Genomic DNA, 25,816 nt, shown 5'->3' with positions numbered 1-25,816 from the left:
GAGGGCCCCCCTGAGCAAAGATTAGTAAATGTGGCCGGGTGGCCCCAGCCCACAGTTCAGCAGACAGAGAGAACCCAACCCATTATGTCAGGGGTGGCCAACCCGTGGCTCTCGAGCCGCATGTGGCTCTTTGCTTCTTCAAGTGCGGCTCCAGCCGGGAAGCAGTCAGGCGGCTCACTCCCCACCCCATGCTCAGATCTCTTTTCCTGATCGGGCACTTATTTTGTAGCTCCAGCTCACTCTCCACTATGCCTTGATGCACACAGTGTGAGAACGTAGTACGTGGAGACACGGACTATGACTTGACGTTGTGCTGATCTAAGGTCTGATGAAAAATATATTTTTTCTTTTTTTCTCTTATTTTTCTTGTTAAAACCTAGGTGCATCTTGTAGGGTGAAAAATACGGTGACTCATGTGTAAATGTATAGCTTGTGGCTCTTTGTATCTGTAAGCTTGGCCACCTCTGCATTATGTCTCCCGTCTCTATAATAATCGCCCACTAATGGGGTTATTTAAATTACTGGTGGATTATTAGAGAGACGAGAGACATAAGGGGTTCTCTCTGTCTGCTGAACTGTGGGCTGGGGCCACATTTACTAATCTTTGCTCGGGGGGCCCTCATAAATATAGACCCACATGGTGTGGACTGGTCATTTTTCTAAGGAATATAGTTTAACCGTTTATGTGCAAAAGAGAAAATAAAAAGTCAGCTCCAATCAGATATCTGCACATAGACCAAGACTCTGGGTCTATGCAGATATCTGATTGGAGCTGACTTCTTTTTTTTCTCTTTTGCACATAAACGGTTAAACTATATTCCTTAGTAAAAAATGACCAGTCCACACCATGTGGGTCTATATTTATGTGGATGCTATGTGAATTGGTGGCACCATCTAAATATTTAGTAATAATGTAGGTAATCTTTGTCAGCTCCCTTTTCAGACTTCTCCGACTCCTTCACATCCAGCTTTCCAAATACTGGGTCCCATAACGTCAACTACTTATGGACTGTTGTAAAATGTCCACCGGGACCACAGGTATTACTGCAAGGATCTTCCTTTTTCCATTATGCCTTCTCTATGGCAAATCCAGCTCTTACAACCTGCTTCCTGTAGATCAGTGGTGGGCAACCTTTTTTTTCAACTGAGCCAAATCTCGCCAAAACCACGATTGAAATTTATTTTGAGAGCCACATTTTTAAAACCGAAAATACATAGGATGGTACACTGTTTTTAGTTTCAATAAGTTTTTATTGAGAATATTGTGCATGCAAGTATCCACATAGGTCGGGTACTGTGGGACTCTTTGCACCGGCCCTGTCACGTGGACGTGACCAGAGCCTGTGCAAGGATTTTTTGGCAACACAAGCGAAGCTACATCTCGGTGACCCCCTTCTCCCACCGCCCCGCCCGCAGCTCACCTGGTCCTGGTTCTGTCTGCAGCAGCTGGCTTCTCCTCTGTGTGGTCCTGATATCTTCGATCTGGTTTGAGGACTGTACTTTTCGCCCTATAAGATGCACATAGGTTTTAGAGGAGTATAATCAGAAACAATATTTTCCATTATACCTCAGGTCAGACCACCAATCAGACCCCCAATGTTAATCATACCTCAGATCAGCCCCCTATATCAGCAGTCAGCTCCCCATCCATCATGCCCATGTCAGCCCCCATCCATCATGCCCCCATGTCAGCCGTCATGCCCCTATGTCAGCCGTCAGTCCCCCATGTCAGCACCCCATCTATCATGCCCATGTCAGCCGTCAGCACCCCATCCATCATGCCCATGTCAGCCGTCAGCACCCCATCCATCATGCCCATGTCAGCCGTCAGCACCCCATCCATCATGCCCATGTCAGCCGTCAGCACCCCATCATGCCCATGTCAGCCCCCATCCATCATTACCCCCCATGTCAGCCATCAGCCCCCCATGTCAGCCATCATGCCCCCCATGTCAGCCGTCAGCACCCCATCCATCATGCCCATGTCAGCTGTCAGCCCCCATCCATCATGCCCCCCATGTCAGCCGTCATGCCCCTATGTCAGCCGTCAGCACCCCATGTCAGCCGTCAGCCATCAGCCCCCCATGTCAGCACTCCATCCATCATGTCCATGTCAGCCGTCAGCCCCCATCCATCATGCCCCCCATGTCAGCCATCATGACCTTATGTCAGCCGTCAGCACCCAATGTCAGCACCCCATCCATCATGCCCATGTCAGCCGTCAGCACCCCATCTATCATGCCCATGTCAGCCATCAGCACCCCATCATGCCCATGTCAGCCCCCATCCATCATTACCCCCCATGTCAGCCATCAGCCCCCCATGTCAGCCATCATGCCCCCCATGTCAGCCGTCAGCACCCCATCCATCATGCCCATGTCAGCTGTCAGCCCCCATCCATCATGCCCCCCATGTCAGCCGTCATGCCCCTATGTCAGCCGTCAGCACCCCATGTCAGCCGTCAGCCATCAGCCCCCCATGTCAGCACTCCATCCATCATGTCCATGTCAGCCGTCAGCCCCCATCCATCATGCCCCCCATGTCAGCCATCATGACCTTATGTCAGCCGTCAGCCCCCCATGTCAGCACCCCATCCATCATGCCCATGTCAGCCGTCAGCACCCCATCCATCATGCCCATGTCAGCCGTCAGCACCCATCCATCATTACTCCCATGTCAGCCATCATGCCCCCCATGACAGCCGTCAGCCCCCATCCATTATGCTCCCTAATGGGGGACAATGTTGGAGTCTGCACCATCGGGGGGGTGACATGATGAGGGACAATGTTGAAGTCGGTACCTGATATATCACTGGGGTCTGGCTGGAGTGGGGTCGGTCTGGTCCTGGCTCCAATCTCAGCTGGCTCTGCCTTAAGGTGTCTTCTCCAGAGTCCAGACTAGAGTCCAGCAGGGTCGGCCAAGTTCCAACAAGTCGTGCCTCAGTGTTACTCTGTGACTGTGTTCTTCTGCTGCCAGCCTGGAGGGGCAGCTTTTACAGGTCATAGCAGACAGAGCAGCTCCGCCTCCTCGCCTCCCTCCGCCGCGGCCCCACTGACAGTCAGTGACGCCTCCTTTGGCCTGAGCGCCGCACGGCACACATGTAGGCAGGACAGCCGCAGGCTGCCGCCCCCGAGAGGAGGGAGGGGAGCGGGCGCCGGGCACACAGAACAGTGCTCCAGACTAAAAAAAAATTCCAAGTAGCCATTGGCTCCTGAACTGAAAAATTTAGGAGCCAAATCAAATTTTTAGTTGCCAAATCGAAACTGAATCAAAATTTTGGTATCGTGACAACGCTACGCCGATCAGATCGGCGTAGGGTTGTTTTGAAACCAAAATTTTGATTCGCTTTCGTCACCATAAAAAAGTATTGTGATACTCAATACCGTGCAAAAAAAAAAAAACAACAAAAAAAGCTGTGTGCATTTCGCATTTTATGAAACATTCGGCCCATAATAGAACAGTCCTATGCTATTTTTTGGGGTGACAAGGTGACTAAAAAGGCTATGTAATATGTTTATTTATTTATTGTTTATATATTTTATATGTAAAATTGGGAAAGGGGGGATTTAAACTTAATATTTTAAAGTACTTTCACATTAGCGTTTTTCATTTCCGGCACTGAGTTCCGTCACAGGGGCTCTATACCGGAAAATAACTGATCAGTTTTATCCCCATGCATTCTGAATGGAGAGTAATCCGTTCAGGATGCATCAGGATGTCTTCAGTTCAGTCATTTTGACTGATCAGGCAAAAGATAAAACCGTAGCATGCTACGGTTTTATCTCCGGCGAAAAAAAATGAAGATTTGCCTGAATGCCGGCTCCGGCATTTTTCCCCATAGGAATGTATTAGTGCTGGATCCGGCATTCAAAATACCGGAATGCACCCGCACTAAATCCGGACCCATTCACTTCTATGGGGCTGTGCACATGAGCGGTGATTTTCACACATCACTTGTGCGTTGCGTGAAAATCACAGCATGCTCTGTTGTGCGTTTTTCGCGCAACGCAGGCCCCATAGAAGTTAATGGGGCTGTGTGAAAATCGCAAGCAAGTGCGATTTTCACGCATGGTTCCTAGGATGAAAGTCTATTCACTGTATTATTTTCCCTTATAACATGGTTATAAGGGAAAATAATAGCATTCTGAATACAGAATGCTTAGTACAAGGTCAATATAATAAACATTGGTGGCGCAGTGCGCCCCCCCATCACCCCAATATAATAAACATTGGTGGTGCAGTGCGCCCCCCTCAATATAATAAACATTGGTGGCGCAGTGCGCCCCCCCCATCACCCCAATATAATAAACATTGGTGGCGCAGTGCGCCCCCCCTCAATATAATAAACATTGGTGGCGCAGTGCGCCCCCCCATCACCCCAATATAATAAACATTGGTGGCGCAGTGCGCCCCCCCTCAATATAATAAACATTGGTGGCGCAGTGCGCCCCCCCCATCACCCCAGTATAATAAACATTGGTGGCGCAGTGCGTCCCCCCCATCACCCCAATATAATAAACATTGGTGGCGCAGTGCGCCCCCCCAACACCCCAGTATAATAAACATTGGTGGCGCAGTGCGCCCCCCCCATCACCCCAATATAATAAACATTGGTGGCGCAGTGCGCCCCCCCTCAATATAATAAACATTGGTGGCGCAGTGGGCAGTGCCAATGAGGGTTAAAAAATAAAAAAATAATTAACTCACCTCCTCCAATTGATCGTCTCCTGTTCTTACTTCTTTCTAGTTTCTTCAGGACGCAGGACCTGTGGTGACATCACTGTGCTCATCACATGATCCATCACCATGGTAATGGGCCATGTGATGAGCTCAGTGACGTCACCACAGGTCCTGAAGAAACTAGAAAGAAGTAAGAACAGGAGACCGGCAGCTACCTGATCAACTGGAGGAGGTGAGTTAATTTTCTTTTATTATTTTTAACCCTCATTGGCACTTCCCACTGTGCCACCAACGTTTATTATACTGGGGGAGGGGGGGCGCACTGTGCCACCAACGTTTATTATACTGGGGGGGGGGGGGGGGGCGCACTGTGCCACCAACGTTTATTATACTGGGGGGGGGGGGTGGCGCACTGTGCCACCAACGTTTATTATACTGGGGGGGGGGGGCACTGTGCCACCAACGTTTATTATACTGGGGGGGGGGGGGCACTGTGCCACCAACGTTTCTTATACAAATACAGGAGGCGGGTGCCGGAATCAAATAGCCGGCACCCGACCTTTGTGACAGGGAGCTGCGATCAGCGGCAGTTAACCCCTCAGGTACCGCACCTGAAGGGTTAACTCAACTGCAGCGGATCGCAGCTCCCTGTCACAGAGGTCGGGTGCCGGCTATTTGATTCCGGCACCCGCCTCCTGTATTTGTATTAACAGGTCAGTTTTCTTCATTGGTGGCGCAGTGGCCACAGCCCCTCCCCTCCTCCTCCTGCCTCTTCTTATTGGCAGCGGCGGGGACAGCAGCAGCACAGGGGGGAGGGAGAGACTCCTCCTGCGCTGCTGAGAACGATCATCTCCTGTGCCCGCCGCTGTATTGAGCAGAGCTGCGGCGGCGGGTCTAGTCGCTAATGGCATCTGGAGCCCTGCAGAAGAGCCGCATTAAAGTGTGTAAAGAGCCGCATGTGGCTCGCGAGCCGCGGCTTGCCGACCACTGCTGTAGATGCATGATCTTTAAGTAGCTATAACCTGCTTCCCACTCCTGTAGCTGCAATGGGGACCCCATAGGATTTATTATACAAAGTATTTAGACAATGGGGGGGGGGGGGGTTGGGTTTGGGTTTGACATAAGTGAGGTTACGGCAGGTGTGCAGCCCCTGGCTTTATGGCTGGGTCCCTCATTCCAGTCCCATGGCTTGGTTTACCGGGTAATGTCCTGCAAAGAATATAATGCAAGTGTCAGTGAGGTCACCAAATCCTGCCCTGTCCAGGGGCACCTGTCACAGTCAGCAGGCGGGCACCACAGGGCCAGTCCTCCGCACAGCACAGTCCGCGGCCACCTCTGTGTCATCTCCTAGGACAGGCTATCTGCCTCTCCCCGACCATTGTCAGCCTGATATAGGGAGAAGGACAGTGCGGTCCCCACTGCCCCCACCCCTGGGCATGCCCCCTGTGCCCGGCGCCTTCCTGGCCTCCTCATGTGGCAGACTGCAGTGCTCCTCAGAGCCAGTCACTTACAGCCTTGCACCTGTCACTGGGGCCGCACTGCATGTGGGACTTCTTATACCTGCTGAAATCACAGGGGGGCGGGGGTGACACCATTCTCTACCGCACCGGGTGACACCAGCCATAGCAACGCCACTGAATAGGAGCAGCTGTCATCTTAAAGCTGCTCCGTGTTTTGATATTACCGGATGAACGCTCCTGCTGAGCACATTAGTACCTGTACATATAGAGGAGGCTACCCCCCTGCCTTTTCTTCCCATTCCTCTCGCTAGCACTGTTCATTAGTTTCTGGAAATACCAAAGTATACAATATGATATAGCAGTATACTACAGCACCGCACTCAGTCCCGTAGACGTGAATGGGGCAGTGATCACACATGCACACCACCGCAACATTCACATAGTGGACTTGGCGTCGGCGGGGGTCCCATCGGTCAGACAGCCAGCAACATATCTCCTGATACAGGAGGGAAAAGCTGCTGCGCAATTTACTCGTCATGAATGTACAGAGTGAATACATATTAGAGAAGAACACACCAGGTACAGCCATATCTCTGAGAGCATAACCTTCAATATTATTTACGGAGGCTGCAGGCATAAAAGAACTGCTCTACACAGTAATCCTCCTCAACACAATGTGTGCACCTATAAGAAGTCATCGGAACCGTTCAATAACCGAATGGGACCGCGCTGTAGTCCTTACAGTGCATAGCTACGCTCATGGTAAGAGGGCACTGACAGAAGGGGAGCGTGCCTGGATGTGGGGGAGGGTAACCTAGCGTGCTTCCATTAGTTACTGGTTGTATGGCTCCGCAGTTTTCTTTCTATCTATCTGATGGGCAGAGTTATATACCATCCAGGACAATGAACCTGATGCTGTGTTGCCCACGTGTTGGTATATGTGCAGACAGCAATTACCAATATCCACTGGAGTCACCACAGATCAGCCCCATAATCCAGGGACCCACAGACCCCGGGCAGCAGAATACAATGTGCCCGTGCTGGTTGGTGTCAGGACCTCTGTGCCCAGTCCTGAAGAGGAGAGAAGTGGGCAGCGAGGAGAGGGAAGAAAATGTCTGATCTTTATTCCTGGGGTTTGGTTTAGGCCTCATGCACACGACCGTATGTATTTTGTGGTCCGCAAAAAACAGATTCACAAAAAATACAGAACGGACGTGGAAAGAAAATACGTGTGTGTATGAGGCCTTAGAGGCCTGGTCTGCGGCCAGATTTATGGAGGGGGCGTCATTCCAAAGTTTGTCCTGGGGTCCAGTACTTTGTATAACAACAGCAAAAGAGAGTAAAGTCTGAGAATACTGAATAGATAGATAGATATGAGATAGATAGATAGATAGATATGAGAGAGATAGATAGATAGATAGATAGATAGATAGATAGATAGATAGATATGAGATAGATAGATAGATAGATAGATATGAGAGAGATAGATATGAGAGAGATAGATAGATAGATAGATATGAGAGAGATAGATATGAGAGAGATAGATATGAGAGAGATAGATATGAGAGAGATAGATATGAGAGAGATAGATATGAGAGAGATAGATATGAGAGAGATAGATATGAGAGAGATAGATATGAGAGAGATAAATAGATAGATAGATAGATATGAGAGAGATAGATAGATAGATAGATAGATAGATAGATATGAGAGAGATAGATAGATAGATAGATTAGGGTTGTTGCGGGTATCGAAATTTCGATACCCAATCGATACTTTTGTCCCGGTATCGATACGATACCGGGATTTCCGTTTTTTTCGATACTGGGCTGCGCTTCTGCGCAGTCTAGTATCTCTGAACATGAGCGCGCTGCTATCGGCGCGCTCATGTTCTCTCTCAGCAGCACGGGGAGAAGGAAGCTGTCCTCCCTCCCCCTTTGCTGCTGCCGCTGCCACCAATGAGAAGAGAGGGGCGGAGGAGGGGCGGCAATGAGAAGAGAGGGGCGGAGGAGGGGCGGCAATGAGGAGAGAGGGGGCGGAGGAGGGGCGGCAATGAGAAGAGAGGGGCGGAGGAGGGGCGGCAATGAGGAGAGAGGGGGTGGAGGAGGGGCGGCAATGAGAAGAGAGGGGCGGACGCACTGCGCCACCAATGATAGGATTACTATCGGAGCGATGGGAGGAGACATCAGCTTCACTAGTGGGCGTTCCTTTTCCCTGCGCTGCGATTGGACAGCGCTACAGCCAGGGAGAAGGAACGCCCACTAGTGAAGCTGATGTCTCCTCCCATCGCTCCGATAGTAATCAGCAGCATGTGGAGCAGGAGAGGAGACAGTAATGGGGCACTGCGGGCGAACGGAGCGGCGCCCAGGACTAAATGGTGAGTGCTGAGACATCGCTGGGCGCCGCTCTGTGTGGCCTAATAGTGAAAGTCTGGACTCATATACAGTAGTCAGTCTTTAACACATACAGGAGGCGGGTGCCGGCAGCAGAATCGCATTGCCGGCACCCTGCCCCTGACAGGGAGCTGCGATCAGCGGCAGTTAACTGCCGCTGATCTGCTAGTACCCGCCTCCTGTATAAAGGGGTAAAATCATTGGTGGTGCAGTGTGCCCCCCCCCTCAATCCCCCCATCCCATTAAAATCATTGGTGGCAGTGGCCACAGGGACCTCTCCACTCCCCCTCATTGGTGGTGCAGTGGCAGCTTCTGATCGGAGCCCCAGCTGTGTAAGCCTGGGGCTCCGATCGGTTACCATGGCAGCCAGGACGCTACAGAAGCCCTGGTTGCCATGGTAACATCCCTGATGCTGTGTGCACAAAGCACAGAGCAGCAGGGACAGTGTGGAGTCCTATTCACCCTGATAGAGATCTATCAGGGTGAATAGGAAAAGGGATGAAAGATCCCAGGTTCTAGCCCCTAAGGGGGGAAATAGTTATTAAATAAAAAGTGAAAAAAAAACAAACACTAAAATATGAAGTATAAATCACCCCCCTTTTCCCAATTTCACATATAAAATATATAAATAAACATATTACATCGCCACGTCAGAAAAGTCCAAACTATTAAAATATAAAAAAAAAATCTAGGTGGTGAATGCCGGAACAGAAAAAATAAAATAAAAACTGCGCGATTCGCCATTTTTAAAAATGAGGAATGCACGTGGCTTTTTTTGTTTATTTTTTTCGCGTGGTATCGAATGGTATCGAGTATCGCAATACTTTTTCATGGTATCGAAACCGAATCAAAAATTTGGTATCGCAACAACTCTAAGATAGATGCGACTGCACAGAACTTTATATGTAAACCTATGTCCAGGTCCCAGTATATTTCCAGCACACTGGTAGCCCCTAAGCTGTGTGTACCGCCATTAGGTCAGTTCTCCAGTGCGGTCATACACCTGGAGTCACAGGAGCTTCAGCCCAACAAGCCGTATAATCATAAATCGTATGAGACCGAATGCTGTATAGAGGAAAAGTGAAATATACTGTATTTGCTATCAGACTCTCTAAAATGGACTCCTTAGTAATGCTGCATATAAGAAAGTGCCAGCGACACCATGTCATCACAGTATGCCACTACCTGCAGGGAGGATAGTGGCCCCGCACTGACCGCAGCCTCTCAGGACCCGCCAACTACTACTGTGTAGACGCAGTACTCCTGTACTGTACTACAACGGAGCCAAATATCATGGTGTGTGTCATACTGTGGTATACAGTCGTGGCCAAAAGTATTGAGAATGACACAAATATTAGTTTTCACAAAGTTTGCTGCTAAACTGCTTTTAGATCTTTGTTTCAGTTGTTTCTGTGATGTAGTGAAATATAATTACATGCACTTCATACGTTTCAAAGGCTTTTATCGACAATTACATGACATTTATGCAAAGAGTCAGTATTTGCAGTGTTGGCCCTTCTTTTTCAGGACCTCTGCAATTCGACTGGGCATGCTCTCAATCAACTTCTGGGCCAATTCCTGACTGATAGCAACCCATTCTTTCATAATCAATTCTTGGAGTTTGTCAGAATTGGTGGGTTTTTGTTTGTCCACCCGCCTCTTAAGGATTGACCACAAGTTCTCAATGGGATTAAGATCTGGGGAGTTTCCAGGCCATGGACCCAAAATGTCAACGTTTTGGTCCCCGAGCCACTTAGTTATCACTTTTGCCTTATGGCACGGTGCTCCATCGTGCTGGAAAATGCATTGTTCTTCACCAAACTGTTGTTGGATTGTTGGAAGAAGTTGCTGTTGGAGAGTGTTTTGGTACCATTCTTTATTCATGGCTGTGTTTTTGGGCAAAATTGTGAGTGAGCCCACTCCCTTGGATGAGAAGCAACCCCACACATGAATGGTCTCAGGATGCTTTACTGTTGGCATGACACAGGACTGATGGTAGCGCTCACCTTTTCTTCTCCGGACAAGCCTTTTTCCAGATGCCCCAAACAATCGGAAAGAGGCTTCATCGGAGAATATGACTTTGCCCCAGTCCTCAGCAGTCCATTCACCATACTTTCTGCAGAAGATCAATCTGTCCCTGATGTTTTTTTTGGAGAGAAGTGGCTTCTTTGCTGCCCTTCTTGACACTAGGCATCTTCCAAAGGTCTTCGCCTCACTGTGTGTGCAGATGCGCTCACACCTGCCCGCTGACATTCCTGAGCAAGCTCTGCACTGGTGGCACTCCGATCCCGCAGCTGAATCCTCTTTAGGAGACGATCCTGGCGCTTGCTGGACTTTCTTGGACGCCCTGAAGCCTTCTTAACAAGAATTGAACCTCTTTCCTTGAAGTTCTTGATGATCCTATAAATTGTTGATTGAGGTGCAATCTTAGTAGCCACAATATCCTTGCCTGTGAAGCCCTTTATATGTAAGGCAATGATGGCTGCACGCGTTTCTTTGCAGGTCACCATGGTTAACAATGGAAGAACAATGATTTCAAGCATCACCCTCCTTTTAACATGTCAAGTCTGCCATTTTAACCCAATCAGCCTAACATAATGATCTCCAGCCTTGTGCTCGTCAACATTCTCACCTGAGTTAACAAGACGATTACTGAAATGATCTCAGCAGGTCCTTTAATGACAGCAATGAAATGCAGTGGAAAGTTTTTTTGGGGATTAAGTTAATTTTCATGGCAAAGAAGGACTATGCAATTCATCTGATCACTCTTCATAACATTCTGGAGTATATGCAAATTGCTATTATAAAAACTTAAGCAGCAACTTTTCCAATTTCCAATATTTATGTAATTCTCAAAACTTTTGGCCACGACTGTATATGCTATGTACACGTAATTGGTGTCAGGTTGGGTGACACTCCAACTGGGTAGATACGTAGGTACCAGGAGACGGTTCCCAGGCCGAGTTAAAACTCCTGTACTCCACTGGGTTGCTTCTAGTGTTGTATTTTATTAAACAAGCGGATTTCCAGTTCAAAATGAAATATACTGAACGTTTTCGGCATTTAGCCTTCTTCAGAACACTGGATGAGCCGCACGGAGTGAAGAAATTAAAGAGGGGTAAAGTGCCCACAGCTTATGGCAAATAGAATATGGTCCTGTTATGCTGGGCTCTGTGGCCCTTGTCAGCGCTAAGTTTAAACTGCGCAACAGCCCTGTGAGAATGGCGCCATTCTTCACTCCGTGCAGCTCATCCAGTGTTCTGAAGAAGGCTAAATGCCAAAAACGTTCAGTATATTTCATTTTGAACTGGAAATCCGCTTGTTTAATAAAATACAACACTAGAAGCAACCCAGTGGAGTACAGGAGTTTTAATTGTTCTATGCTATGTACACAGCATGGTATATGGTTGTGTGCACATGTGTGCGTGTATATATATATATATATATATATACACACAGTATTCAGTATGATAAATAGGTTGTGTCTATAGTAGGATACATACAGTACTATACATGGTAAGTACATAGTTATGTACATGTGGGCTGCAGCATGTATACTTTTTATGTGATGTGGCAAACATGATGCATTTATAGAATGGTTATATACAGTATATGGCTTATACACGTATATAGCGTGACACCTGGTGTAGATATTGTATATATACACAGTATATATAGCATGGTGCAAACCTAGATACAGATGTATATGGTGTGTATATACATTGTGTATTTCCAGTATACTATGTAGTTAGTGTGGTGTATTTTGTGTGTCGTGCCTGGTATACAGTCATTCTGAGGTATATATAATACGTGTATATACAGTGTGTATATATAAGGTGTATTTCCAGTATGGTATGTACAGTATATATTGTGGTGTATCTAGGTCAATTGTGTGTGTCATGTCTGGTATACATTCTGTGGTATATATGGTACACATACTATATATAAGGTGTATTTCCAGTGTGCTCTGTATATAATGTGGTGCATTGTGTCATGTCTGGTAAACAGCCATTGTGTGGTATATATGGTACATGTATATAAGGTGTACTTCCAGTATGCTATGTATATAGTGTGATGTATTGTGTGTGTCATACATGGCATACAGTCATTGTGCGGTATATATAGTGTATATAAGCTGTACTGGCAGTATGCCCTGTATATATGGTGTGGGTACAGTCATTGTGCGGTATATATAGTGTATATAGGCTGTACTTGCAGTATGCCCTGTATATATGGTGTGGGTACAGTCATTGTGTGGTATATATAGTGTATATAAGCTGTACTTGCAGTATGCCCTGTATATATGCTGTGGGTACAGTCATTGTGCGGTATATATAGTGTATACAAGCTGTACTTGCAGTATACCCTGTATATATGGTGTGGGTACAGTCATTGTGCGGTATATATAGTGTATACAAGCTGTACTTGCAGTATGCCCTGTATATATGGTGTGGGTACAGTCATTGTGCGGTATATATAGTGTATACAAGCTGTACTTGCCGTATGCCCTGTATATATGGTGTGGGTACAGTCATTGTGTGGTATATATAGTGTATACAAGCTGTACTGGCAGTATGCCCTGTATATATGGTGTGGGTACAGTCATTGTGTGGTATATATAGTGTATACAAGCTGTACTTGCAGTATGCCCTGCACACCACGTACATATGGTGTGGTGCATTCATCCTCCCTCGCCCTGGTGCTGAGGTAAACCCCACAGACAGTCGCCACTCACCCATTTATGTGGAATCAGGGTCCTCCTTTAAAGTTTCCTGCCGGAGGTGTGCTGTGCGTCCACCAGTGAGAAGAATAGGGGTGCCCTGGGTGAGGAGCCTCATAGAGCGGAGGAGACGTCAGTGTGGTCCAGCGGGCACCTCGCTATTGTCAGCCCCGCAGCCTGTGTGCAGAGCGGACTGGCAGTGATGAGCGCAGCATTTCCCCTTCCTTCCTCCCGGCGCCTCCTCCTCCCTCCCGCAGCCGCTCCTGTAGTGTGTGCCGCCTCACTGATGCTCTCTCTCCGCCGCCACTGTCACCCAGCGCCGGGGACCAAGCATCGCGAGAGCCGCCCGTCCGCCCCGCTCCTCCTCCGCCCCCCCACCGTGTGTGTGGTGGGCCACCTGCAGGGTCCTGACCATGGGCGGACAATGGCACCGTGTCACTGCAGAAGGAGGGCACCTGAAGGGTGGAATAGACCGCTATGGCCATTGGTACAGGTACCATCATTATTGGCACCTGGATATCCAAGACCTGTGACCCCAGAAAGATAATCCAAATTATGGCTATTTAGAAAAATGTAGTAACTATATCTATAGATCAGGGGTCAGTACAGAGATCACTCCCATCATCTATATATACCCGTGACCAGGGGACATCCTCTGTGTCTGGAGGAAGGAAGGTTTGTACACAAACATAGAAGAGGATTCTTTACGGTAAGAGCAGTGAGACTATGGAACTCTCTGCCTGAGGAGGTGGTGATGGTGAGTACAATAAAAGAGTTCAAGAGGGGCCTGGATGCAGGGCCGGTGCAAGGATTTTTGCCACCCTAGGCAAGATAAAAATTGCCGCCGCCCCCCCCCCCCCCCCCCCCATCAGATGATCTGCCCATATCATCTGTGGATGACGCACTGTTATGGGGGGGATCTGTGGATGACGCACTGTTATGGGGGGATCTGTGGATGACGCACTGTTATGGGGGGGATCTGTGGATGACGCACTGTTATGGGGGGGATCTGTGGATGACGCACTGTTATGGGGGGGATCTGTGGATGACGCACTGTTATGGGGGGATCTGTGGGTGATGCACTGTTATGGGGGGATCTGTGGATGACGCACTGTTATGGGGGGGATCTGTGGATGATGCACTGTTATGGGGGGGATCTGTGGATGATGCACTGTTATGGGGGGGATCTGTGGATGACGCACTGTTATGGGGGGGATCTGTGGATGACGCACTGTTATGGGGGGATCTGTGGGTGACGCACTGTTATGGGGGGGGATCTGTGGATGACGCACTGTTATGGGGGGGAATCTGTGGATGACGCACTGTTATGGGGGGGGATCTGTGGATGACACTTATGTCATCCACAGATCCCCATAAGTGTCATCTACAGATCCCCCATCAGATGCAACAGTGTGGATGGAGGAGGCGGAGACACTCATGGCGGGGCCCGGTGCAGTGATTCTACTCTAATACACTGGGCCCCGCCGCAGCTGTTAAGTACATTCAATCCGAATGGGTCCGCAATTACTGTACTGTACTTACTGTAGTACCTTATGTATAGCATTAAGACGGCGCAGACCGGCAGCTCCCTCCACATGCGGCGCATGAGGAGGGAGCTGCGGCAGGCGGCGCATGACCAAGGGAGCTGCCGGTCTGCGCCATCTTAATGCTATACATAAGGTACTAGTACAGTACAGTAATTGCAGACCCATTCGGATTGAATGTACTTAACAGCTGCGGGGCCCGGTGTATTAGAGTAGAGTCACTGCACCGGGCCCCGCCATGAGTGTCCCCGCCTCCTCCCTCCACACTGATACTTCGCTGGACGCGCTGTGCAGCATAGCGGCCAGCGAAGTATCCCCAATCCGCTATATAAGACGCACGGCCATTTCCCCCCCACTTTTGGGGGGGAAAAGTGCGTCTTATAAGGCAAATAATACAGTAAATAATAAACATATTGCATTGTCTACTGACTACTTACCACCAGGACAATAAGATGAGCTGGTCTCGCCTGCAGTCTGGCTCTGGGGACTGGAGACAAACACGGTACGTACACCATTCACCAATGTCACCCTGGCTGGGGTCCTGGGGAAGAAGAAAGCAGCTGCACCTGCAGGCTGCACTCCAATCCAGGCAGGTAGGAGCCCACTTCTAGTTCTGTCCCAGAAGGAGAAGGCACAGGCACTGCACTGCCGCACTGGGGGTCGGGGGAGGCAAATTGCTGGTGGTGGGCCACTGGTGGCCACCGTGGCCGTGGCTGGCTGCTCGGTTGCTGCTCAGTGTGCGGCCTTGCCGCCTTCTCTTCCTCCTTCGCTCCACCCCTCTCTCTGCGTCACATGCTCAAGGGTGGGAGGGGTCAGGGGGTTCAAATCAAGATCATTAGCTCCAAAGTCGGCAGAGCTCCGCCTCCGCTCCACCCTCAGCAGCCTGAAGCCAGGTAAGCGTAAGCTAGCAGTTAGAATAGTCACTCAGGACCTCAGACCTCCAGAGAGACAGACAGCGGTGTCAGACTGTCACTGTCAGTGACAGACTGTCTCTCTGGTCTGCTGCGCCGATCCGCCCCTGCCCACCCCCACGGCTTCACTGAGGCAGCGGCGCTCAGTCAGGACAATACAAAAAATAAACATGCAGCATCATCATCTCATATCTTGACTCCGACTTGGCGACTCCGATTCTCCTGCCTGTGTCTGTGCTGTCTCTGACATGTGCGGCCCGCCGGGATTCTTTAGAGCGATCAGCCGCTCAGGCAGCGCAGCATGAGGGGCGCCGCCGGCCGGCCGCCACAGTTATGTTGACTAGTTATAACAAATATTTTTTTTATTTTTTAAACCGTGACAGGCGCCCCCTGCTAAATGGCGCCCTAGGCGACTGCCTAGTTCGCCTTACTGGTGGCACCGGCCCTGCCTGGATGTATTTCTGGAGTGTAATAATATTACAGGCTATAGCTACTAGAGAGGGGTCGTTGATCCAGGGAGTTATTCTGATTGCCTGATTGGAGTCGGGAAGGAATTTTTTCCCCTAAAGTGAGGAAAATTAGCTTCTACCTCATGAGGGTTTTTGCCTTTCTCTGGATCAACTTTGCAGCATAAGGCCTCATGCACACGGCCGTTGCGTGGCCGTTCCGTGCATTGGGGACCGCAATCGTGATCCCCAATGCATGGGCAACATCCGTGCAGCAGGCCTGACCAAGGTCCTCTATCAAAGTTTCCTGCCGGAGGTGTGCTGTGCGTCCACCAGTGAGAAGAATAGGGGTGCCCTGGGTGAGGAGCCTCATAGAGCGGAGGAGACGTCAGTGTGGTCCAGCGGGCACCTTGCTATTGTCAGCGCCGCAGCCTGTGTGGAGAGCGGACTGGCAGTGATGAGCGCAGCATTTCCCCTTCCTTCCTCCCGACGCCTCCTCCTCCCTCCCGCAGCCGCTCCTGTAGTGTGGTCTGTCCGCACCGCCAAAATGACATGTCATATATTTTTGCGGTGCGGAATAACGTAAAGAAACACCACGGAAGCACTCCGTAGTGCTTCCGATGTTCCGCTCCGTGACTCCGTTCCACATATCCGGAATTGCGGACCCATTCAAGTGAATGGGTCCGCATGCATGGTGCACACGGCCAGCGGCTGGGGATTGCCGACCCACCGTTTGTGGGCCGCAATACGGCTACGGCCGCCCAACGGCCGTGTGCATGAGGCCTAAAGCCTGATTCACACATCAGTGATTCACACAGCACACATACCCATAGTCCCATACATTTCAGTAAGTGTATTCACATATCTGTGATTTCTCACGGTCCCTGGGTTCGTGTTTTTAGCACGGATCCCTCACACCTATTATAGTCTATGGATCCATGAAAAAACACAGACACAACACGGATAGTATCCATATTTTCGCCATGTTTTACGGATCGTTTCTGGGGGATGCTCTGGAAATTAATTTTCAGCTGAGGATTGTCCGATGACACACGGAGGGCAGAAAATGGACACACAGGCCAAACACCGATCCTTCATGGACATCTTCGCGGAGGAACCACTGTCGGACTGTGGTACCTAGGGGCCCACCAGTGTAACTGATTCTGGGGGCCCACTTTAAGGCTCCTGCACACAAACTTATTTTATTTATTTTTTACGTGTCCGTACCATTTATTTTGTGGCCTGTATGTGAAACCATTCACTTCAATGGGGCCGGGGAAAAAAACCGGAAATGACTCCATGTGCATTCCGTGTCTGTATGTCCGCATGTCCGTTATAGAACATGTCCTATTATTGTCGGCATTACAGACTAGCAGGGGCGTACATAGAATTAATTGGGCCCCATAGCTGGAATCTGAATTGGGCCCCATGGTCCTTTCCAAGCCCAGCTGACTACCCATCCCTAGTCTCTCCAACCTTCTACCCCAGCCCATCCCCCACCCATGAACTGTAGGTACATTGGTGCTACATTACACATCACTACTGTTTTTGATAACCTGGGGGGGTTATGAAACATGTACACAAGGGGTGACATTAGTAGGTATAATGTACTATATAGCACTACTGTCCAAGTCCGCGTTCACATTACTGTTAGTTTTCCGTTCTTCTGATCCGTCAGAAAAAGAAAAAAATAAGCAATAAAACAGATCCTGTATTTTAAGCATCCGTTATGCACATTTTGCATCCATTTTAGCCATTTCCGTCTGAGACACGTTATTTTAGACGGTAAGAAAATAAAATACTTTGTGCAGAACTTTTTTTTTACATGAAAAAAACTGATATCAGATGGAAATGGCTAAAGAGGATGCAAAATGTGCGTAACTGAGCATAACGGATGCTTAAAATACAGGATCTGTGTTTTGTTTATTTATCTCTTCTTCTGATGGATCAGAAGAACGGAAAACGGAACAGTGATGTGAACGCGGCCTAAGGGTCCATTCACACATCTGTAAGTGTTCTGCGGATCCGCAAAACACGGACACTGGCAATTTGCGGGCCGCACATCGCCAGCACTATAATAGAAAATACCTAATCTTGTCTGCAATTGCGGACAAGAATAGGACATGGCTGTCATGGCCCATGAACAGGTGGGAACTAGTGTTAGGGACCACTCAAATGGAGGCAACCTTGATGTGGTGAGTGGCTTATTACGCTTTGGCCAAAATGTACACCAATGTCTCATCCAGCATGGAGGCAGGGCAGAATGCTGGATGTAGAGTGCGATCACATTTGTATTCTCCGTTTGTATATGTATTTCGCCATAGTGGTCTGCACCTATATACAGGTTGTGCTGACTCAATTCCCCCAAAAATTTTCTTTGTAGTATGTATTGGAGGCGTGGCGATCTCCTTTGAGTCATGCACACCTGACCAGTTAGTCTGCCCTGGAGGCTGGTTTTAAAGTCAGTATAAAACTGAGTGCTTATATAGAACCTACCAGTGGCTATTTGGCTCCAGGAGAAGTATATGGTGGGCTCAGCGTGCATGTTGGTACTTGCATCCCTGGATCCGATGAAAGCTGTAATGGCACCGGACGGGGTTAAAAGCAGAGTGTGCTTGGCGTGCACGCTGACCTGCATTCCCTGGATTTTGTGTGGCTGTCATGGCTCATGAACAGGTGGGAACTAGTGTTAGGGACCACTCAAATGGAGGCGACCTTGACGTGGTGAGTGGCTTATTACGCTTTGGCCAAAATGTACACCAATGTCTCATCCAGCATGGAGGCAGGGCAGAATGCTGGATGTAGAGTGCGATCACATTTGTATTCTCCGTTTGTATATGTATTTCGCCATAGTGGTCTGCACCTATATACAGGTTGTGCTGACTCAATTCCCCAAAAAATTTTCTTTGTAGTATGTATTGGAGGCGTGGCGATCTCCATGCAGTCATGCACACCTGACCAGTTAGTCTGCCCTGGAGGCTGGTTTTAAAGTCAGTATAAAACTGAGTGCTTATATAGAACCTACCAGTGGCCATTTGGCTCCAGGAGAAGTATATGGTGGGCTCAGCGTGCATGTTGGTACTTGCATCCCTGGATCCGATGAAAGCTGTAATGGCACCGGACGGGGTTAAAAGCAGAGTGTGCTTGGCGTGCACGCTGACCTGCATTCCCTGGATTTTGTGTGGCTGTCATGGCTCATGAACAGGTGGGAACTAGTGTTAGGGACCACTCAAATGGAGGCGACCTTGACGTGGTGAGTGGCTTATTACGCTTTGGCCAAAATGTACACCAATGTCTCATCCAGCATGGAGGCAGGGCAGAATGCTGGATATAGAGTGCGATCACATTTGTATTCTCCGTAAGAATAGGACATGTTCTATTTTTTTGCGGAAACGGAAGCACGGATGCGGAAGTGCGGATACGGACAGCACATTCCGGCCCTATTGAAAATGAATGGGTCTGCACCCGTTCCGCAAAATTGCAGAACGGATGCGGACCCATTTTGCGGACGTGTGAATGGACCCTAAGGGTCCATTCACACGTCCGTAAGTGTATTGCGGATCCGCTCATCACAGACACTATAAGAGAAAATGCCTTTTCTGGTCCGCAATTGTGGACAAGAATAGGACATGTTATATTTTTTTCAGGAACGAAATTGCGGATCCCGAAAAAACAGATCCCGAAAAAACGGATTTGCATCCGTTCCAGCCCCATCGAAAGTGAATGGCTCCGCATATTGCGGAAAAATGCGGACCCAAATTACGGACGTGTGAATGGACCCTAAGGCTTCATTCATATCTCAGGTGACTGTATCCGGCAGAGAACATCCTGACAGAGTTCACTAGATCCAGCATTGCTAGATTCTGCCGTTCACCGGGGATGCCCAACCAGCACTCTCCAGCTGTTGCAAAACTAAAACTCCCAGCATGCCTGGACAACCTAAAGCTTTCCTGCCATAGACTATGGCAGACTACCAGCAGGGTTTCGGCCTGGTAAAGGGCAGAATACACAGTGGAGGATTAGTGAACTCTGGCAGGATGTTCTCTGCCACAGGGATCAGCAACCTCTGGCACTCCAGCTGTTGTGAAACTACAACTCCCAGCATGCTCCACTCACTTCTATGGGAGTTCTGAGAACAGCCAAGCAAGTGTGCATGCTGGGAGTTGCAGTTTCACCACACCTGAAGTGCCGAAGGTTGCTGACCCCTGCTCTACCAGATGCCGATCACCAGAGATGTGTCGTATCGATATCGGGACAAAAGTATTGATTGGGTATAGAAAATTTGATACCCGAAACAACCCTAGTACACACACATACATACATTTACTCAGTCATTAACATATATACAGATACATGAGACAATTACACACACATATATCACATACATACAGAATACAGTACACTACACAGGCATAAGTACATATATGTAAACACACATATATAAGGCTACTTTCACACTAGCGTTTTAGTTTTCCGGTATTGATTTCCGTCATAGGGGCTCAATACCTGAATAAACGCTTCCGTTTTGTCCCCATTCATTGTCAATGGGGACAAAACTGAACTGAACGGAATGCTCCAAAATGCATTCCGTTCCATTTAGTTGCGTTCCCAGACCGGAGAGCAAAGTTTAATTTCCGTTCTGGGATGCAGAGCAGGACGGATACGGCATGACCCCCAATGCAAGTCAATAGGGATGGATCCGTTTTCTCTGACACAATCTGCCACAATAGAAAACGCATCCGTCCTCCATTGACTTTCAATGGAGTTCATGACGGCTCCGTCAACAGTTGACTTTCAATGGAGTTCATGATGGATCTGTCTTGGCTATGTTAAAGATAATACAACCGGATCCGTTCATAACAGATGCAGATGGTTGTATTATCAGTAACGGGAGCGTTTTTGCTGGATCCGGCAGTGTGAAAGTAGCCTTACGCTGGCACACACTTACCTTCTGAGCAGGTCACCAGGGCAAACAGTCAGGATTGATGAGAGGACATCTTCTTCTCAGCTGGGCAGTGCAGCTGCCCCCCTTCCTCTGTCCCGACTGCTGCACATGGATTACATAACAGTAGAGGAGGACTCTGCAGTGTGCCAGGACAGGGAAGAGGAGCAGAGTGGGGGAGGGGAGCACTGGGGAGGCTTCTGATGGGAGCAGCACATCCTGCTGTAGCTTCTAAAAAATGGACCTCTCATCAGCAGTGCAGCCCCTGAGGACATGTACAGGCTGCTGCTAGAGGCATCTCCTCATGGTAGGATCGGGGCCTTGCTGGGGGGAAGCCAGAGCACAGCCTGCTGAGGAGAAGCAGTGAGGGTAGCTGGAAGGCGGAGCCAGAGGCTTTGGCAAATACCCTAGACCACAGCTGTTGCACTATTGGTAATAAGGGGGCGGGGAATTTCCTCCACAGCCGGGCCCCCTTCCCCTATGGGCCCCATAGCAGCTGTGTGGTCTGCCTCTATAAGGCTGGGTTCACACCTGAGCGTATTCGATATGCGCTGTTTACAGGCGTTTTTATCGGGCGTTTTTGTATTTTGGAAACGCGCGTAGTATGCGAGTTTGTGTGATTAATCCAATTAAAAACTGCCACAATACGCCCCAAAGGAGCTCCTGTACTTTTTGGGGCATAGGGCGTTTTACAGCGTGTTCGTACGCGCTGTAAAATGCTCAGGTGAGAACCATGCCCATAGGTAAACATTGGTTTTTGCCTGTTGAGCGTTTTACAGCGCGTAGGAATGCGCTGTAAAACGCTCAGATGTGAACCCTGCCTTAGAGGTATGGCACTGCAGACAAGGAAAGGACTGTTCTATTAGGGGCTGGCCGTTCTGTTCCGCATAATGTGGACTGTACACACCTGGTATGTTTTGCGGATCCACAATTTGCTGACTGCAAAACATCCAACAGTCGTGTTCATGAGCCCTTACAGTGATAAAATGCACAAACATACATGTGGCAGAATTTTGGCTACTTTCACACTTGCAGTAACAGGGTCTGGCAGATTGTTTCGGTGGGGGAACAGCCTGCTGGATCCGTGCTAATGTTAGCCCACCGTGCCGCTGGAAGTCCACTGTAGTTTTTGTCTGGCCGCCTTTCTGCATGTTTGCCGGGTTGCGGACGGACCTCCGGTCAGCCCTCATTATAGTGAATGGGACTGGAGTGAAATTCCGGCAGCACGATGGGCTAGCGTAAGCACGCATCCGGCAGGTTGTTCCCCCCCCCCCCCCCCCCCCCCCCGGAACAGCCTGTTGGACACTGCTAGTGCAAGTGTTAAAGTAACCTTACACATATATGGATATCCTGCTCTTAAGGCCTCTTTCACACAGGCGAGATTTCCGCGCGGGTGCAATGCGCGAGATGAACGCATTGCACCCGCACTGAATCTGGACCCATTCATTTCTATGGGGCTGTGCACATGAGCGGTGATTTTCACGCATCACTTGTGCGTTGCCTGAAAATCGCAGCATGCTCTATATTGTGCGTTTTCCACGCAACGCAGGCCCCATAGAAGTGAATGGGGCTGCGTGAAAATCGCAAGCAAGTGCGGATGCGGTGCGATTTTCACGCACGGTTGCTAGGAGATGATCGGGATGGAGACCTGATCATTATTATCGGGATAATTTAACTCACCTCATCCACTTGTTCGCGCAGCCCAGCTTCTCTTCTGTCTTCTTTTTTGAGGACCTGGGAGGAAAGGGACCTGTGGTGACGTCACTGCGCTCATCACATGGTCGAACAAATGGATGAGGTGAGTTAAATTATTATATATTTTTTTTTTATCCCTCCATCCCTATTTTAGTAAGCATTCTGTATTAAGAATGCTAATATTTTACCTTATAACCATGTTAATGGTTAATAATAAAAATCTACACAACACCTAACCCAAACCCGAACTTTTGTGAAGAAGTCCAGGTTCGGGTCTGGGTACCAAACATGCCGATTTTTCTCACGTGCGTGCAAAACGCATTAAAACGCTTTGCACTCGCGGGGAAAAATTTTGCATTTTCCCGCAACGCACCCGCATCTTTTCCCGCACGTCACTCGCACGCCCATGTGAATCCAGCCTAAGTCAGTCAGAAACAAGACACATGCAGCGCACACCAATCACTCATTGGACACATATGGCACACAAGACACTTATACATGGGTCACATGCCACTGATGCATATGTCACATACTGCACATACACCACTGATACATAGATCATATATAGCACACACCAATCACCCATAGGAAACATGCAGTGCGCGCACCAAGACATTTTTTTTCTAACCCTATTAAGTGTAGCACACTTAAAGGGGCTGCCTCACTTCAAAAAATGACTTTTATCATGTAGAGAAAGTTAATACAAGGCACTTACTAATGTATTCTGATTCTCCATATTGGCTCTTTTCCATCACATTATACACAGCACGTATCCATGGTTTTGACCACTCTGCAATCCAGCAGCAGTGGCCATGCTTGCACACTGTAGGTAAAGGTGTTGGCCTATGCGCTCTTCCAGCCTTTCCCTATAGTGTGTAAGCACGGCCACTGCTGCTGGATTACACGGTGGTCGTATTAGCTGCATGATAAATGCCATTTACTGAAGTGAGATAACCCCTTTAAGCATACATTTTTGGCATTATATTTATAAAATTGTAACCTCCTCAGATCAGTGGCGTCTCTAGCTTTCAAATTTTGGGGGGGCACACTGGGGGCCAGGACAAAAGTAGGGGGGGCAGCTATAACAATGATACATTTACACAAGTACGCTTAGAAATGCTACAATACTTTACCCAATACCTAAAACCGCAACAGGGAAGAAAAGTCCAGCTGTCTGTGGATGACACTTTTATAGAGAGGGGGATCTGTGGATGACACTGCTATGGGGGGAATCTGTGGATGCCACATACCGTATATAGCATCTTATGCTATATGTGTCATCCACAGATCCACCCCATGACAGCATCATCCCCATTTCCCCCTCCATAACAGTGCCATCCACAGATCTCCCTCCCTATAACAGTGTCATCGACAGATCTCCCTCCCTATAACAGTGTCATCCACAGATCTCCCTCCCTATAACAGTGTCATCCACATCCTCTCACAGGAGTGTACATATATAAAATAAACATATTTCACATGAACACTTACAGTTACTTGGCTTGGCCCTTGGGGATCTCGGACGCCACTTCAACACTTGGCCGGGGGCTCGGCGGAGCTGATGTTGTGTTTTATCCTAATGAGAAAGATTTCATAATAAGGATTTGGAGAAAGGGCAGAGGGATAGTAGAGCAGAGAGAGGCTGGTGCTGCTACTAGGGGGTCATACCATGGGGGAGTAATAAAACCCACCATAATGCCCCCCAGTAGAAATAATTCTCTTTATAATGTGCAAAACATACCCCCTCATGCCCCCAGTTGAGCTAATGTCCCCCATAATGTGCCAGTATAAAATACCCCTATATAGTGCCCCAGTAAATGCCTCCATAGTGCTCCTCTCCCCCTTCCTGCTAGTGCCCCCCATAATGTACCAGTATAAAATGCCCCATATATCGTGCCCCAGTAGATGCCCTCAGTGTCCCCCATAATTTGCAAGTATAAAATACCCCTTCTTAGTGCCCCCGTAGATGACTCCATAGTACTCCTGTCTCCCCTTCTCCATAGTACCCACCATAATGTGTCCCAGTATAAAATGCTACTGTACAGAGCCCCCCATATAAAACACCCCTTCTTTGTGGCCTCAGTAGATGCCCCTATAGTGCCCACCAATAATGTGCCAGTAATAAGTGCCCTCAATAACGTGCCACTGCCAGTAACAAGAGCCCCCCAATGTGCCAGTAATAAGCCCCCATCACGTGCCAGTAACAAGAGCCCCCATCACGTGCCAGTAATAAGCCCCCCATCACGTGCCAGTAATAAGCCCCCCATCACGTGCCAGTAATAAGCCCCCCATTACGTGCCAGTAATAAGCCCCCCATCACGTGCCAGTAATAAGCCCCCATCACGTGCCAGTAATAAGCCCCCCATCACGTGCCAGTAATAAGCCCCCCATCACGTGCCAGTATTAAGCCCCCCAATGTGCCAGTAATAAGCCCCATCACGTGCCAGTAATAAGCCCCCCATCACGTGCCAGTAATAAGCCCCCCATCATGTGCCAGTATTAAGCCCCCCCATCATGTGCCAGTATTAAGTCCCCCCCATCATGTGCCAATATTAAGTCCCCCCATCATCATGTGCCAGTATTAAGTCCCCCCATCATCATGTGCCAGTATTAAGTCCCCCCATCATCATGTGCCAGTATTAAGTCCCCCCCATCATGTGCCAGTATTAAGTCCCCCCCATCATCATGTGCCAATATTAAGTCCCCCCATCATGTGCCAGTATTAAGTTCCCCCCATCATGTGCCAGTATTAAGTCCCCCCCATCATGTGCCAATATTAAGTCCCCCCATCATGTGCCAGTATTAAGTTCCCCCCATCATCATGTGCCATAATTACCCCCCCTCATTGTAATAAGCCCTCCCATTGTAATAAGCCCCCCTCATTGTAATAAGCCCTCCCCCATTGTAATAAGCCCCCCCAATGTGCCAGTAACACTATTGTAAAAAAAAAAAACACTTATTATACTTACCTCAGTGTCAGCGATGCAGACTCTTCCTGTGTCCCGCGATGTAAGGCTCAGGCATT

General features: G+C 48.8%; 1 protein-coding gene and 1 long non-coding RNA gene across 2 annotated transcripts in view; one reads left to right on the top strand and one right to left on the bottom strand.

Annotated features, from left to right (window-relative positions):
- SH3KBP1 (SH3 domain containing kinase binding protein 1) overlaps window positions 1-13,510 on the bottom strand; it is a 424,339-nt gene extending 410,829 nt beyond the window's left edge. The window contains exon 1 of the mRNA XM_040423674.1: window positions 13,269-13,510. Coding sequence (XP_040279608.1) covers window positions 13,269-13,272 — 4 coding nt within the window. The 5' untranslated portion in view covers window positions 13,273-13,510. The remainder of the gene's footprint in view (window positions 1-13,268) is intronic.
- Window positions 13,511-13,739: 229 nt separating this feature from the next.
- LOC120994845 overlaps window positions 13,740-25,816 on the top strand; it is a 29,069-nt gene continuing 16,992 nt past the window's right edge. Inside the window, exon 1 of the long non-coding RNA XR_005777481.1 lies at window positions 13,740-13,852. This is a non-coding gene — a long non-coding RNA (uncharacterized LOC120994845). The remainder of the gene's footprint in view (window positions 13,853-25,816) is intronic.

The sequence above is a fragment of the Bufo bufo genome, chromosome 3, assembly GCF_905171765.1.
Source record: "Bufo bufo chromosome 3, aBufBuf1.1, whole genome shotgun sequence".
Lineage (NCBI taxonomy): Eukaryota > Metazoa > Chordata > Amphibia > Anura > Bufonidae > Bufo > Bufo bufo.
Note: the sequence above shows the minus strand (reverse complement) of the source record. Positions and strands in the feature narration are given on the sequence as shown.